At 37.4% G+C, this 18,374-nt stretch overlaps 1 protein-coding gene across 1 annotated transcript in view; it reads left to right on the plus strand.

Annotated features, from left to right (window-relative positions):
- The window catches only part of CDKL5 (cyclin dependent kinase like 5), a gene marked incomplete at its 3' end in the record, with an annotated part of 174,965 nt that overhangs the window by 115,379 nt on the left and 41,212 nt on the right, over positions 1-18,374 (plus strand). Inside the window, exons 5-8 of the mRNA XM_081277068.1 lie at positions 6,826-6,962; positions 11,472-11,592; positions 13,670-13,729; positions 16,538-16,628. Of these exons, the coding sequence (XP_081133194.1) occupies positions 6,826-6,962; positions 11,472-11,592; positions 13,670-13,729; positions 16,538-16,628 (409 nt within the window). The remainder of the gene's footprint in view (positions 1-6,825; positions 6,963-11,471; positions 11,593-13,669; positions 13,730-16,537; positions 16,629-18,374) is intronic.

The raw sequence follows: 18,374 nt of genomic DNA on the forward strand, positions 1-18,374 counted from the left end.
GTTCATCATTCTCACCCATTGGCATGTGTAAAAGCCTTCTGCCCCAAACTTATTAAATGATTTAAGAGCACTGATTTAGATTAGGTGGCTTTGGTGTTTTGTTTTGTTTTGTTTTGTTTTGTTTTGTCTTTTTTTGGAACTGGGGGTCGAACCCAGGGCCTTGCGAATGTAAGGCAGACGCTTTGTCAGTAAGCTACATCCCAGCCCTAAACTAGGTGGCTTTGGACCAGCAAGAATTAAAAATATCGTCTGCTAAACCTTTATTTTTGGAGAACCTGTGGTCTAGAATTTATTTTTTAATTTTTTAGGTGGATACAATATCTTTATTTTTATTTTTATTTTTTTAATTTTTATGTGGTGCTAAGGATCGAACTCAGTGCCTCTGCATGCTAGGTGAGCACTGTTCCACTGAGCCACAGCCCCAGCCCTCTAGAATTTATCTTTGACTCATGTTTGGATATTCCTTTTGATTCTTGGGACTTTTCTATCTTTCCTGGAATGTACAAATGATGGGATGAGGAAGGATCTTCCCTACTTATCACTGGGCCTTGGTACATGGTAAGGGGGCTGACTCTGGGGAGCTGTGCAGCAGTCCATGTTTAATGTGGAATTTTGGTTGTATCTCTAATTTTATATCAAATAAAATTGCTTGTGTTTCATGTCTTGCTTATGTATTTTATAAATATTTTTCTCTTGGGTGGACATATTTATTCTTAATTATTAGAACATGTTTAATTGATCATCTTTTCTTTCCTCCAATTTATTTCATTCTTATTTTTACCCAAACACTAGAAAAATCTATACTTTGTATCATGTTACAAAGCAAGAGTTCATAATCTTGAGTCGTTAAATTCAAGAGCCTCTATTCTCTGAAAGAGAGGTCTTGAAATAAATTTCCCAACCCTTGATTAAGCAAAGAATTTGATTAACTGGGCTTGAGTTTCCTGGCTAGTCATGGTTTCACCACATTTCCTTTTCATGTCCAAAATGGATCACTTTCAAATCCCAGGGATTCTTCTAAGACCTGGTGACCATTTTGTGCCTTTTGTGATTTCATGAGTTTCCACTGTCCTTTTACCAGATTTTCATCTCTGAAGATTGAAGGGTCCTCATCTTTTTTGGTACATGAAACAGTAGCACCAGCATTCCAACGTTCCTGACCACGTTAATTGCCCTGCTGCTAATGTCCCTTCTTCAATCAGGACAAGCAGAATCAAACATGGTGCCCCTGTGGTTTCAAACAAGGATGGATTGACTTTTCTTTTTCAATATATCTGTTTAAAGGCCTGTGTTGGGGGCCTCTTTGGCTATACAAAAATGTCAGGTTTGTGATTTCACGAAGTAGGTTATAGCTATTCCTGGATTTCTTTTCCAAGCCCACAGTTCTTTAAAAATAGAGTTACAATAGAGTTTCTGCTCATCTTTAGGTTCTTTTCATCACTTATTTATCTTTGAGATTTCTTTTGCTCTTATGATCTTTCTTCTTAAAAAATAGTTACCTTTTACTTTAGTGAATCTTTTGATTTTTAGATATGGTAACTTGCCTCACTGGTAACCCTTTGAAAGTGGGTCAGATTTTGTTTGTTCTTACCTAATGTACTTTCTTCTACCATGTCACCTAGTTCTCATTCAGTGGAGTTATGTATTTATCTGCACATAACTTTGTCAGAGTAGCCCTGCCTTCACTAAACCTTCAGTGATAACTGGTGATGAGTTCAGCCAGTATGCGTACAAGCAGGTGTGTTGTGTAGAAGTGCTAACTCTTGGAGATGGATGAGACCTTGAGAGTAATCCAGCTTAACTCTAGCTGCAATTTATTGTTGACAAGTTTGTATGTGATTAACTGAGACGAAAATGCAAACCCAGAATCTTCACTGAGTTTTTCTTCCACTTGCAGCTTGGCCACTTAGCTTTAGCAGCAAGTCAAGTGCCCAAGTCTGGTAGCAGAGTGTCAACCCAAAGCTGGGTGTTTTGGCTCATTCTCCAAATCTCATTGTGTTACATCACTGCCACCTATGTCCCTGTGTTTGACCTAGTCTGTGACCCTCAGCCTACTCATCCTAAGATAGTTAGCTATCCTTGGTTTCTTCTTTTGTGAGCAGGAAGAGCTAGCCTGTATAGAGAACCCACAAGGACTCTTTCAACTAGAAGACAGTGATTTTTCTGCTGTTTTCACCTTTAAAAAACTGCCCCACTGAAGCACTTTGCTGCTTTCTGCTGCTCTGGGGAGAGCAGCCCATGCACATGGAGCGTATATTCCTTTTCCCCATCATCTCATCATTTGCTGCCTCAATTTTTATCTTAAAAGTGCAGGACAGGCTGAGAACCTTAAAAATACTTAGAGAAACAAAATTATAGGATGTTCCCAGTAATGAAGAGTGCACATTTTGCCTGCACTTTGGGAATTAATAACTCCATTTCCTGCCTGCTCTCATTCATTACAATTTTAATGCTTAAGCACTTACCTCCACTTTATTACCTATGACTGGCATAAAGTAAAAAAGCATTCATTTCCTAAAAATAGGCTGCTAAAATGAGGTTGTTTTGGTACTACATGCTAGTTGATTTAGTGTGCTTTTTTTTGCAGGGTCATTTATCTTCTCTTTATAACCATTGTTCAGTGAAATCAGTATAGATTTGAATGATGTATAACAAAGTACCAAAAGTCATTTAGGCTTATAATCAGTAAAATTTTAACGAAAAGAAATAATTATTAGATTTGGAAGAGACCTTAAAATTGGGAGGACATTTATTTATTTACTTTACTGATGGAAAATTAAGTGGCTTGCCCAGAGTGACATGTCACACTGTTAGTTAAAATACTAAAATACTAAATTGAAAATCTAGATTTCTATAGTCTTGTTCCAGCATTCCTTCTACTAAAGCCATTCTGGTTCAAATATTCTGAGGTGGCTTTATCCGTTAGCAAAGTGAAACTGCCATAGATCAATAATACAAAGTGCCCTCTTTTCACTTGCTTTACGTGTGCCAACAATTCATCAAGCATTTGATTAGGGAAGATATACCAGCTGTATTTACTTACTGACTTGGTATTACACAGCTCCAGCATAGTTTATGGGTACTTTTTTTTTTGTACTGGGATTAAACCCCCAGGTGCTCTACCACTGAGCTATATCCCCCACCCTTTTTATGTTTTATTTTGAGACGGAATCTCACTGAGTTGCTAAGGACCTCGCTAATGACCGAGGCTGCCTTCAAACTTGTTATCTTCCTGCCTCAGCCTTCCAAGTTGCTGGGATTACAGATGTGTACCAACATGCCCAGCTAGTTTGTGGATACTCTTAAGGATTTCATACACACAGTTCTTGACCTCAGTACTATCAGTTTTCTGGAGCCTCCATTTTTTTGCAATCACATGTTATAAAAACAACCAGTCAGAGGTGAATTAGGGAAAATCAATTCAGTTTGTGTCTTATTATGTGATAAGCAGTCTATTCAAAGTTCTTGAGAGAGAAGGGACTAAAAGCATTCTTCTCAAAACTGAGAGGGAAGGACTCTGGGGGTATGCTCAGTGATAGAGTGTCTGTGTAACATGCTTAAGGCCCTGAGTTCCATCCCCAGCACCAAGCAACAAAACAGAACAAAACAACAACAAACCCCCCCCCCCCACACACACACACACACACGCAAAACAAAGAGGGCAAAGTGCCTATTTGCTATCCTGCACTGTTTCCCCCACCTCTGAAAAGAGGAAGAATTAGCAACACATGAGCAAAGATTTCATGGCTCTAGCTGAAGCATTTATGTAGGATATATTTATCATTCACCTCTTTGTAGCAGGTGCAGTGCTGGGTGGTGGGGTGTATATTGTTGAATGGAAGAACTTAGTCCTATCCTCCTAAAGCTCTGGGTTTAGCAGAGGTGACCACACAGGTGGTAAAACAGTAAGCAACAAATGTACTGGTTAAGCATCTCTGACCTGGAAATCCAAGTTTGGAAATATTGCAAAACCTGAAACATTCTGAATGTTTGGAAATGATCACAATTGGAAATGACCTTGAATGACATGTCACAGTCAAAATACAAGTGCACTAAAAAATCATATAAATTTACCTTCAGGCTGTGTATATACCAAACATACATGAATTTTGTCTTTTATCTTGACTTCCAATCCCAAGATAAATATCTCATTATGTAAAAGCACATATTTCAAAAATCCAAAAACATCCCAAATCTGAAACACTCCTGGTCTCAAGCATTTTGGATAAGGGATGCTCTATCTATATTAAAAGGAAAAAAATGACGTGATAGCAAAAGAAAAGCCTAGACTTCTGTGATAAGGTATAGTGGGAATGGGGCCCTCTTGCCTCAAGGTCTGGGACAGACTCTTGAGGAGTGATATTTAAAAGAAAAACAGAAGGAGCCAGCAGCCCTATAAAGAGCCAGGGTGGTAGACTGAACATTCTGGGAATAGGGGACAAATTGAAAGGTCCTATGGCTAAAAAATAAGGTTTAGGGTTATTTTGGGAACTGAAAGCCTAAGATGATGAAGGGAAAGAGGAACAGAAGGTGAGGTTTCCTGGTATGGCTTCTTTTGGAGACTGGTGGTGGTCCCCCAGGCTGCAACATCTGGGGCTGCTGTAACACTAACCATCACAGAATACCACTTCTCTGGCTAGGCCCCACCTTGGAGAACAGCTGGCCCTATGGCCCTATGGCCCTCATAGTCCTTGAAGCCAATTTGAGAAGTTCCCTGATTGCATCTCACTCATTCCCCCTTACTGCCAGGCAGTATCTGCTGTCTTGTGCTTTTCCCCCCAATGTGGGTTGGGCTGGTTCACTGCTTCTGCCACTGTTGTCCTTCCCTGCCACTGTTTTTTGTCTTCCCATAGGCAGCATCTCTGACCTTTCCTGGTCGGTGTTCCAGCATTCTCCAACAGTTGTCTGACTGAAGTAGAATACTTTGCTTATGTAACCAGTTCACAAAGGAGTGTTGATTTTATGTTCCTATTTGTTACAAATGCTCCACTGCTACAAAGCCTCTGTTTCTATTTCAGTCTCTTCTTTGAACTCGGTTTGAAAGGGGTTTGAGAGAAGGGGCTGGGATAGAAAATGAGCTGAGACACACTCCGGGCTCTGTACTTAGAATCTCCCTCTCCTTTTGTGCCCCCCATGCATGCTTCAGCCTTTTCCCTCTTGTGTAACTTGTGTAGAAACATGTCTTCCTAGAAACGCCCATATCCCCAAATTCCATTTTCTTCCTCCTCAAATTTGAAGATATGAGCTGGGCACTGTGGCACATGCTTGTAATTCCAGCAGTTTGGGAGGCTGAGGCAGGAGGATCTCTAGTTCAAAGCCAGCATTAGCAAATTTGAGGCGCTAAGCAACTCAGAGTGAGACTCTGTCTCTCAATAAAATACAAAATAGAACTAGGAATGTGGCTCACTGGTTGAGTACCCCTGAGTTCAATCTCCAGTACAAAAAAAAAAAAAAAAAAAAAGATATGCCTGGACCTGAGAGTGACCCAACCTCTCAAAGTTAGGATTGTGGCCCTTACCCCAATCTTGGAGCCAAATCATAACTTTGGGATTTTAGAATGGAAATATGGCGTGCTATATAGCACCCTGTAGTCAAATAGTATTTCTGTAGCACAACATATAAATATTCATATTCATATGAACACTGTTCAATTTTGCATCTAAATGAATTTGTCACACTTAGAAATGATTTCAGTTTTTAGATTGTTTGGGGATTTGAAATTATAGATGAGGGATTATGAACCTTTACCCTCACATATACATACAATAACACAGTACTTTTGAATTTCCCAGAGCTATTATAAACATTCATTTAAAATGAAATATTAGCTCTTCACTCCCTGCCCATTAATCTATCTGAGTTAAGGTGACTTCTGTTCTTTCTCCCTATCTGTGGAGCTTATCATGAGTGAAGTTGGTGGTATGCAAGGGCATATACTGGTTCAGCATCAGTTCTTATCCCAGAACAGCTATACCATCTGGGATGGACAGATGGACATGCCACAGGAAGGCAGCGGGAACCTATAGGAGCTGCTATTCAGAGAAGCAATCACTCTTAAGAAGTCCCTGCAGTTTGGCCACGAGCTTCATTGTGGATGCCTGGCACACAACCTCTGTTCAGTGTGGTGACTTACATGCAGATGGGGGAATAAAACACTCTTTAAAACCAAAGCTTGAGGGCAACCTTAGGGACATCAGCTGCTACTGACGCTGGCAGCAGAGAAGGACCTCTATGCACTGATACACTTGATTCTTATGGCCCTTTTAAATGCCTTCTTCCCCAGTATAGAGTGTTAGAGTTAAATGACAGTGAATTTGTATGTTGTTCCTATTAACCCATGTTTCTGTACATACACTTTACAATAAGAAATATAAAGCTGGGTGTGGTGGCACATGCCTGTAATCGTAGCCACACGGGAGGCTGAGGCAGGAGAATTGCAAGTTCAAAGCAGCCTCAGCAACAGTGAGGTGCTAAGCAACTCAGTGAGACCCTATCTCTAAAAAAAAAAAAAAAAACAAAAAAGGGATGGAGAATGTGGCTCAGTGGTTGAGTGCCCTTGGGTTCAATCCCCAGTACCAAAAAAAGGAAGAAAAGAAAAAGCAGAAAATCAGTTCCGTGCTGGTCAGGCAAGCCTTTTCTTCTTTAAATTCTTCTCAATTTTTTTTCCCAACAAGAAAATATATTACTTAATATTCCATCTGTAATCTTAAGCAGAAGTACCCAAAGTAGAAGATGAAATTGGGATGTTTTCAGTGTTCTTAAAATTCTTTGAAAAATAGTTTGAAAACTTTAATTTTTCTCTCTTCACTATTGTTTACATTCTAGAAAATGAAGAAGTCAAGGAAACGACTTTGCGAGAGCTTAAAATGCTTCGGACTCTCAAACAGGAAAACATTGTGGAGCTGAAGGAAGCTTTTCGTCGGAGGGGGAAATTATACCTGGTGTTTGAATATGTTGAAAAAGTAAGACATTGATTGCCAGTGTACAGATTTGCTTGTCCATTTCAGATATTATCGAAGAAAGTATTATTTAGTATAACTTGTCAATGTACTCATAATCTAAGCCTTGAAAAATGAAAATATTATCCGTAATTATGTCCTGAAATATATTTAAGGATTTCATACAATTTAACAGTACAGAGATAACCTCAAGTTTAAATAATATACCAGTTTGTATTCTGACATCTTAGAATCTATGGTCTAACAACTTATTTTTAGACTTGATTTATTTTAATTAAACCTAAACGGAGTTTCTGAAAGAGAAACAGGAGAATTAACAAATGATGGTCCCAGTGATAGAGGTATGTGTCAGATCCCACCACGCCTGGATATACTGGGAGCTTGAATCAGACCTGGGGTGGTAAATGTGCAAAGTAGCCTTTTGTGAACTGCCAGTGCTTAGGCTTTATGTGAGGGAAGGGGGCCTGCCAGGAAGCCTAAGGTGAGGCTTGAGGCAGTAGATGAAACCAGGAGTGAGGAATTGAAAGCATGGAAAAAAAGAGGAAAAGCAGGTGTTGTTTGAATTGACTGTATACTTGCCTTAGCACTTAAAAAAAGAAAGAAAGAGGGCTGGGGTTGTCGCTCAGTGGTAGAGCATTTGTCTACCATGTGTAAGGCACTGGGTCAGATCCTCAATACCACATAAAAATAAATAAATAAAATAAAGGTATTGTGTCCATCTATTAAAAAAGAAGAAGAAGAAAGTTATTAGTGACATTTTAAATAATTTGACCTAAAGACAGTATACACTACAGTAATGTATATTAGGTGCCTTGGAATTTTTGGAGAACAGCTTACCCTTAGGACTTGGTGATGGTCAAAACTTAAATACAATAGTAGAGGAAACATGCCAGAGAAGCCTTTTGGAGGTTTCCTAGATGAATAAATAGGTGGCACTTGCTGATATCCTGATATTTTCTAATGAAAATTGAAGTTGGAGGAGTTGTTTGCTTTAGGTCAATTCCCAGGTGCTTGTTATCCCATGACAGAGCATCACTGCCATTGTCATTATCAAATTGGAAGCAGTGTTGTCAAGATGACTGTCCAGCAGTGCAACTTTGAATTCATTCAGCCATTACAAAAAATTTTGTGAAATAAACCATATATGTTGTAATTTCATTACTTGCTAGCAAAACTTCAAAAATACTAGGTTCTTTGTCATGTTAAGCCACGGCTTTTATGTTTCTTTTCCAAAATCTGTTGGAAGTTTCTTTTTCTGTGTCAATTTAGGTATTCCCCTAAGGTACTTTCCCAAAAAAATAAAACTAAAAGTTGATTTAAAAAAAAAAGGGAAAAGTTATAAGAAAAGGATTGCTATGCTAGGATCCCAGGGAAAATCAGATGCTATTTATTTTTTAGTTGTCATACAGTTTGCAGTTTTCACTGCCAAATAATAAAATTTCAACAAATCTAGTATTTCACTATTTTTTTCTGATCTATTTATGGTGATTGCTCATGATAATGTCACTGTAGTAGAACAAACTGAGAAATCACCTCTGTGTATTACCTCCTGGGTGGGTAATTTGGCATGTTTGAGAGCTCTCTCCTGGTAAGTGTCCAAACTGCTACCAGAATTGCAGGCTTCTGATGCTCAGGCCTGGGCCTTTTCCCCTGCCCTAAGGTTCTTAAGTGGAAGGTGACCATCACACCTGCTCATTAGTGTCAATGCCTAACAGTTAACAGTGTGTCTCAGGAGAGCAAGGAGATAGCAGAGACCCTTGATTATAATGTCTTCAACAAAATAACAAATTCAAAGGTAAGCAGTGCAGGACTGGTATGGCAGCTCTGCTCTATAGTTTTAGGAACTCTGGTGGGCTGCTTCTGCCCTTTTTGCCCATTCCTGAATATGGCCCTTATCTTTAAGGTTAGAATAGATCTCCAGCTGTCATATGCCATTGGCCAGGGTGTAGTCGCATGGTCACACTGGCTGCTTGGCAGAGAAGAAATGGATTCTTCATTCTGGGCAACTAGGTCTCCAACTGAAAATTTTATCTCTTTGGAGTAAGGCAAGAATACTCATCATACTCATCATGTACCTTTAAAGTGAAGCAAAAGCTCAAAAACACAGAGCAATCTCACTACAGAGTCCTTCAGTGTTTATGCTCACTACTGCCAGCACCTGTCCCTTGCCAGTGTTTTGTGGTTTTCCTTCATTAAATCTTTCTAAAGTATTCAGCTTCATTTTCTTATAAACAGCAACTCCCTGTTTTAAAAAAATTCATTTTCATTGGTTGATCATTTTATTAAAATAGCAAGTGAATCTGTTATAAGTAGGTATAAGAACACACACAACAGATAAGTATACAACTTATATGAACAAAATTTTGAGGCTGTATTAGAGCAGTGGTTTTTCCATCTTTTGGGGGTGGTGGTGGTGGTGGGGACAATGCCAGGGATTGAACCCAGGGCTTCCCACATGCTAGGCAAGCACTCTACTATATCCTCAACCTGTTTTTAAAAATTTGAGACAGGGTATTACTAAGGTGCTCAGTCTGGTCTTGAACTTGTGATTCTCCTGCCTCAGCCTCCCTAGTGGCTGGAATTACTGGCATGTGCCACCACACCTGGCATCCTCAGGACTCCTTTATATACTCTGAAAATTATTGGGAGCCCTCAGTACTTTTTATTTATGTCGGTTTTATCTATTTATGTTTTTCATATTAGAAGGCAAAACTGAGCAATATGGGGCTTTGGGTGTGGCTCAGTGATAGAGCTCTTACCTAGCATCCGGAAGGCCCCAGGTTCAATTTCCAGCACCACACACAAAAAAAACAACAAAACAAACAAATAAATAATGATAAACCTGTTAATTTTGACATAAATAAATGTGTATGTCAGTCATTCTTTCAAGTAAGATATGGTCTTCCACACACACACACAAATAAACCAACTATAAATAAACCAGCTTGCGTCTCATCTCAATCACCCAAACACTTTGCCTTAAGACAGTCATGGTCTATGGTCCAGATGGTACATATGCAGCAGAAGAACTCTATGTGCGTTCTTCTTTCTCTTGTAAAAACTTAGATATATACTCTTAAGAAACAAAATTTAGTAAATGTAATATTTTTTACTATGTCATCAAGAATATCCTTAACTAAAACTGCTGTTTTGTTCATTATTATTATTATTATTATTATTATTATTATTTAATGGCAAGAGTTAATTGCATTGAAAAATCCCTTGCCTTGATTCATGCTAAGGTACTAGCAGTTTACACATTATTTCATTGTACCATTAATGTAAATGCCAACACAGGAAAAGGCACATATCTAAGTGTTATGATCAATATAGTTTGACTTCATGGACACTCTGCGAAGTCTTACTGTAGATTGCCAGGACATACTCTGAGAATTGCTGTCCTAGGTGATTGCTTACAAACAATAAGGTGCTGTGGGCCTTAACTCCATTGTGGTTTGCAGAAAAAATAGAGTTTAGTTAACCTGGAAATTCAGTGGAAACTGGCTAAGTGAAGATTCTACTTAACAAATTGCATGAATTTTAAAATGGTCTTAAGATTTTTGAAGATCGAATTGTTTGGGTCTGTGTGTTTTTACTTCTACAGTATTTTTCTAGCCTATTTTAATTTTTGTACTAAATATATTGATCACTTCAATTTTAGGGATTTTTTTTTCTTAGTACTGGGGATTGAACCCAGGGGTGCTCTACCATAGAGCCACATCCCCAGTCCTTCCTATTTTTTTTCATTTTGAGACAGGTTCTCATCAGATTGCCCAGGCTGACCTCAAACTTGTGATCCTCCTGCCTCAGGTCTCCCAAGTAGCTGGGGTTATGGGCGTGTGCCCACATCCAACTCTTTTTTCCTTTTAGAATATTGTTCAGGCCAGGCTTGGTAGTGCACACTGGGAGTCTCAGCGACTCATGAAGCTGAGGCAGGAGGATCTGTAGTTCAAGACCAGTCTTGGGAACTTAGCGAGACTCTGTCTCAAAAACAAAAAGGGATAGGGTTGTGACTTAGTGGTAGAGTGCTTACCTAACATGCATAAGACCCTACATTGAATCCCCAATATTGGGGTGGAGGGGATATTATCCAGGTCTTTCCTAGAAATTTTTAAGAGTTGACTCCAATGCAAGTTTCTATTAAAGACATACAGCTTGCTGTGTTAAAATGACTGCCCTCTCTTTTTACATTGTAATGTCATACCTCTACCTTGTATTGTCTTTCCCTTTACATTATTCTAAAATGATGCTTTAAAGTCTTTAGTAAAAAGTATATACAGTTATTATTTAAGGCAGTGTAGAGAAGTAAAAATAGAATTTCTCATAAAAGAAAATCTCGACTTAATGTAGTATCCTGATCTACCATGAGCTAAGTTGTAAATGAGATGCAAAATAAAAAAATACATGTTGTGTACTGGATGGATTATCATTCAAGATACTTTCAAAAATTATTAGAACATAATTTCTGGGCCTACCTAATTTTGGAGATTAATATTTTTCTCCAATTTTTAGAATATGCTTGAGTTGCTGGAAGAAATGCCAAATGGGGTTCCACCTGAAAAAGTAAAAAGCTATATCTATCAACTAATCAAAGCTATTCACTGGTGCCATAAGAACGATATTGTCCATAGAGGTGAGTATGGAATTTTTGAAATGGAAAGTACTAAAGAAAACATCAAATAAAATTTCAGAATATTTCTATTTAAATGAAATAACATTTTGAAAGCATAGGATATGAGAAGTCATTCATTCTCCAAGTCTACTTTGTGCCATGTAAAAGACAAATCAGATTTATTTGGGCATTGTGGTGAGAGCTCTGTTTGTATCACCAGATCTGCACTGAACTATAGAAACACTGGTGATACAAAAGAATCCATTAAATGCTTAACTTGGAGTGGGAGTGGGGGTGGAGGTAGCAGAGAGAGAATGTCCAGTCTTGTGGTCCAGTCTTTTAGACCAGGTAATGTGAACCCCATTAGAGTCAGGCTTTAAATAACCCCTAAGTTACTGACCTTTTCCCCATTGGCACTCCTCTGTCATTCACTCTTAGTCCAACAATCTCCAGTACATATCTATACTTCCTGGTTTTCCTTATCCATTAGTGAAAAGTGTTCATTGTCTGCAGGTTGTAGGCATGATCAGCCTTGCATAAAGACCATAATTGTACTTTTATAAACTGTCTTAATTTGTCCTTTACTACCACAAACTGGTGGTTTATACAATAAAAGGGAAATTACTTGCTCAGCATCATCTTTGACTCTATACCATTTATCTTCTCATGATAATCTTTCTTGCATTGCATAATTTTATAGTACTGGGACACAAATGGATAAAAAAATGGGCTAAATGAGTGTGTTTATCAGAAAATGTTGCCATACTTAATTCTTGTCCTTGAATTATTAGATAAACGAATACTACATTTTAATTCACCTATACAAATGCACAAGGATATTACTTTAAAAATAGTCTGACTTTTAAGACTGGCTTGAAGGTTGTATGAAGAATGTCAATTCCTATTATTTCTAGTTTGTTTTCTTACATTTGGCTTTCATAGCAGTTACTACCCTATCAAGGTTGTCAATGGGATAGACATGCCATCTAGTGTCTAGGGTAATGATTCTAATAACAGTCTATATATTTTGTTCAAGAATATTAATGAGGGGGCTAGAGTTGTGGCTCAGTAGTAGAGTGCCTGCCTGGTATGTGTGAGACACTGGGTTCAATTCTCAGCACCACATATAAATAAATAAGTAAAGGTTTGTCAACAACAAATACAAATATTTTAAAAAAGAATATTAATGAGGAACTGAGTTAGCTACATTTCCATCATGAAAATGTGATTTGGTTAAGTGTAAAGCTAACCAGTGGCTGTGAATTAACTGTAGATACCATGATTCTGAAATCTACAGATTTCACTATTTTTGCCCTTTCTTCACTTAGACCTATACCATGATACAGATACCAAGTACTGTATGAGATGCCTCCCAAAGGGAGAATTTAACTGCATTTTCTTCAAATTTCTGCTCCTCAATTCCTGTCATATCTACAGGAGGTCTATGGGAAAAAATTAGAAATCTTACCTTGACTCATTCAGTATTGCTTCAGCATTAGACATTGGTAATTGTGAACCACACAGAAAAGCTAAAGATATATGTAAACATAGAAATTATTCCTTTCTTGTGTTTTTTCCCTCCTCCAGTAAATATAATGCTGGCTACTTGTGCTCATGTATTTTCTAAGTTATCTTGTGTATGTAAACATGTTCTGTTCTATTTCCCTCCAAAAGTTTACATTAATATTTTATGTGGTAAAAATAGTTTCTTGAAATCTGTTGGTCTAGATTCAGTTATTCTTAAACTCCTTAAAGATTCAGTTCATCCCTTTAAGAGTTAAGGTAGGTTGGGGGTGTGGTTTAGTGGTAGAATACTTGCCCAGCATGCTTGAGGCCATGGGTTTGATCCCTAGGACTTCACACCATCATACCAAAAAAGGAGCAAGGGATTGTGGTCTGCATGTTTCTTGAAATTAATTGAAACTTTTATGTACCAGCATGATATGTGTTACTCTGGTACTCTGGTTTTCACTTCCATGGTTTTCTATTCAAATTACTCTAGATATATCTAATTAGATGTTGTCACCATGATATAATAGTGTCAATCAGTAGAACATAGGAGATTTTTACTAATTGCTTTTTAATCTTGATATTCTAGATATAAAGCCAGAAAATCTCTTAATCAGCCACAATGATGTTCTGAAACTATGTGACTTTGGTAAGTTAAAAAGAAATTGAGTCCTGATACAGAATTAATTTAGTGTAACATGTAGGTAGCTTTTAAAGGCATATTAAAATTAATCTTTATTTTTTACTTAAATTAGCAGAGCAATAGTCTGTTGTTCATTCTGTTGTGTTCAAAATTTGATTGCTGGAGGAGTACTAATCTTTCCTTGCTTTAAAGACTTTTATCTGCTGTTTTTAAAAATTCAGTATTTAGTTAATGAGAATTCAAAGCAAATATATGCATGTGTATAGATTAATAAGCCCAGCACCTAATAGCCGCAGAAAAAAATTTCTTAGAATTATCACTGTGGATTCCTGGTTTGAATAAGCTAAAATATTTTAAATGTGATAGAAATTGTTATAGGTTTCATCATAACCACAAAAAATATACGTGTGTGTATGTTCACATTGTGCCCATATAATGGTTATGTATCTGTATGGTCAAAGCCATTTTTAGAACACTTCTATTTATTTCTGCTCAATGTTCAATGAATGAGACTAGTAACTGATGTGTACTATTTCAGCTCTTACTTGAATGTATAGGAAAGTTTTTTAGTTGTACTGTCTCCTAGGAAAAAATTGTATATTATATCCCATATAGGTAACTCTGTATTGTGCTGTTAAACACTTAAAATAGTTTAGAAAATTTTAAAATAAAAAATTAGGGTGTTAGGTCCACAGGTCACTTTGAAATTAAGAATTTACCTAATCTTTTATATAATATATAAAATTTTACTTAATCTTTTATCATATATATATATATATATATATATTGTAGCTGGACACAATATCTTTATTTATTTTTATGTGGTGCTGAGGATCAAACCCAGTGTCTCACACATGCTAGGCAAGCGCTGTACTGCTGAGCCACAACCCCAGCCCCAAATTTTACCTAATCTTTCTGTTAAAACATAACAGTTGGATTTTAAATTTTTTTACATATTCAAATATAACTAAATATAATAACCTCCAAATGTAGCTAAGAATATCTCTCTTTATCATAAGCAAGTTAGGGCTGGGGATGTGGCTCAAGCGGTAGCGCGCTCTCCTGGCATGCGTGCGGCCCGGGTTCGATCCTCAGCACCACATACAGACAAAGATGTTGTGTCCGCCAAATACTAAAAAATAAATATCATAAGCAAGTTAGATTAGATTACATTAGTGCATAAATGGATTGCATAAATGAGCAATAGAGATTTGTTTTGGAGGGGTGTACCAGGGATTGAACCCAGGGGCACTCAACCACTGAGTCACATCCCCAGTCCTATTTTGTATTTTATTTAGAGACAGGGTCTCACTGAGTTGCTTTAGCACCTTGCTTTTGCTGAGGCTGGCTTTTAACTAGAAATCGTCAGCCTCCCAGGCCACTAGGATTACAGGCATGTGTTACCACGCCCAGCAGCAATGGAAAATGTTAAAAATCAGTTTTGTAGAATGACCATTTTGTTCAGTATAGCAATTGGAAGCATGTATAACTGTTTTTACTCAACACTTTCAAAGAGTTTGAACATTATGAACCTGCTTGCCTGAGAAAAAAGGTTTTAATTTTCATCATAATTTATAAGAAATAGTGCAAAGAACTTTGCTCTTTCCCCAATTCTTAAAGAAGTTCTTAAGAAAATGAAAAAGAAATATTGAATACTGTATCTGATTAGGTTTTGATTTTGGCATTTTTAGCATATCCTTAGCAGCATGATTTTTAGGAATGGTACTTAAGTCTGACTTTCTATCCGCAATTGTGATTATTACGTGATACTGGGACTTTTTGCCCCTCATATACAATTTAGTATGCATACATGATTCTATGGGCCACTGGTCTCTTTAAGCTCCAAAGTTACTGAAAATCATAAAGCAAATTAACAAAACAAAAGAGGGGTGGGGTTGTAGCTCAGTGATATAGTGCTTGCCTAGCATGAATGAGGCACTGGGTTCGATTCTCAGCCCCACATAAAAATAAATAAGTAAAAATAAAGGTATTGTATCCACCTACGACTAAAAAAATATTTTAAAAAAATAGAAATGCATGAGGCTGGGGATGTAGCTCATTGGTAGTATGCACAAAGCCATGGGTTCCGTTTCCAGTACTGTCACACATACACCATTTTTCAAAACTGACAGACACCTAAATTTTTACCTCTGATTTTAATGCTTTGGTTTTTGTAACTGTTGATGATGAGCCTATATTACACTTGGTGAGTTAGTGGGATAATTAGTTTCTCTTGTTGCCTCATTTTGTGGCTATGCTATGGCCCCCAAACCTCTTAAAAGAATGTGGGGCAAAAGTAGTAGTCAAGTTTGTGAGGTAATGAAGATACTCCTAACCTGCTTCTCAATCACTAGGAGATGACAGTAATTTTGGCCTGTTTTGTTTCCATCATTGCCAACTGTTAGTTGTTTACATAGTGGCTGAAACTGTTCAGATACAATAACTATACAAATATCCCTTTAAGTCCCACATAGCAGAATTAATGACCATAATCCCAGTTTAACTTTGACTTATGGCTCTAATGGAGACTTCATTTTGTTCCTAAGATTTGCATTTTTAGGAGCACTGATTTAAAAGTATGCTCTGAATGCTTAATAAAGCATGAGATAACTTCAAAAACATGAATTTCTTTAGTATATAGTAAATACATCATATACTTCAATTAACATATGAACACTTTACTTTTTAAAATAACAAGGACACTTATTAATAAGCAGCTCATTCAATATATCAGTAATTTATTCTTTTGATGTTGTTTTAAAGTATTACTAGGACTGAAATATTTTGCCAACACAAAGTTATTTATTCTTTCAGGTTTTGCTCGGAATCTATCAGAGGGCAACAATGCTAATTACACAGAGTATGTGGCCACCAGGTGGTATCGATCCCCAGAACTGTTACTTGGGTGAGTTACCTTCTCCAAATACAATGATCTCTATGCATGTATTGCTCCTTTATCATTGGCTTTGGGATCACCTATGAAAAATAAGAATTTCAGTTAATTAAATATTTGTCAGTTATAGATTCAGTATAACAAAGCACCTGTGTTGCTGTAGTATGCTGATTTTAGATCTTTAATGAGGGCTAGAGATGTAACTCAGTGGTAGAGTGCTTGCCTACTCACTGAGAGTGCTTGCCTACCACGAGGCTCAGGGTTTGACTTCCCAGCACCACAAAAACAAAACAAAATCAAAACCCAAAAGAAATGCACCATTTCCTTTGCTCAGGATTCTGGGTCTTAATAATTTGAGTGCAACTCCATAGTTCTCTGCTGGCCTCTCTTTAAATCACTCATCTAGCTACAATTGGCTAGCAGGTTATCTGGAGGCTGATTGGTGTGTGGAGCCTCAGCTGAGACTGATAATCTTTAATCTGTAGGGACTCATCTTTCAGTAGGCTAAGTAGAATAGAAGGAGAATTCCATGTAGCAAGAAGTAAGCAAAGCAAAGGTACTTTCCAAAACCCGGTTTGCATGACTTTTGCCTCCTTTGGCCAAAGCCCATTTCATGGCCAACCCCTGATTCAAGGTAAGGAGAAATAAATCCCACCTCTTGATGGAAAAGGTGACAGAGCCACAGTATAAACCAGCATGTATATACAGATGGAAGGAATTATTACAGCCACCTTTGCTAGTAATCTTCCATGTTAAAATGTAGTTGTCTATAGAGTTTGGCATTCTGGCTTACCTGTTCATTCATTTAACAAATATTTATTGAGTGTCTTTTACATCTAGCCACATTGCTAGATACATGGGGTAAATATTGAACCAGTAGCCATTTTCTTCTGAACAGTGTAAATCCTGTTTGATGATACATACTATTTTATCGCTGCCTTGATGATTTTTTTCAGCAATACCTCTTAACATTTCATCTACTTTGTACCCACCCTTCCTTTGTCAGTGCCCTATCATTCATCTATTAACCAGAAAAGGATCTTCTGACATGGTTCTCCTTTTCTTTTTAATGCGTTTTAACTTTAGAGCCTAAGAGAGGGAGCCCATGATCCTGATCTCCATTACATAGTTTCAGGAATTTTCTACTTACCCTAGTCATAGTATTTTCTTATTTTCCCTAGATTATATCTCCTCCTTTGAGACCACCCAAGAATGAAGAAAAAATTCATAATCTAGTAAAATTTGCCATATGACAAGTATGCAAATTGTCAGTTATCTCTTTAACGTGCTATATATATCCTGGGGTATATGAGAAATTCTTTTTTTTTAAGTGCTTTATGATTATACTTAGTAGTTGGGTTTATCCCAACAAACTCATACATGCATGGAAATCGATTTCAGTTCATAATCCACCCCCCTTGCCCCTTCCCTTTTTCCCTCTTGCCCTCCCCCTTTCTTCTTCCTCTACTAGTCTTCCTTTCACTTGTCTATTAATTTGTGTATTTGATTGGTTCCTTATGTAATCTTAGCCTTCCCTCCCCCTTACCTTTATTTTACTCTAGTTTCTGCATATGAGAGAAAAATTTGACATTTGAGTTTCTGAGTTTGGCTAATTTTACTTAGCATGATATCTCCATTTCTATCAACTTACCAGCAAATGCCATAATTTCATTCTTTTTAGTGGCTGAGTAGAACTCTATTGTGTGTGTGTGTGTGTGTGTGTGTGTGTGTGTGTGTGTGTGTGTATCACAATGTCTT

Source organism: Spermophilus citellus, assembly GCF_964194105.1.
Source record: "Spermophilus citellus genome assembly, chromosome: X".
In the NCBI taxonomy this organism is placed as follows: domain Eukaryota; kingdom Metazoa; phylum Chordata; class Mammalia; order Rodentia; family Sciuridae; genus Spermophilus; species Spermophilus citellus.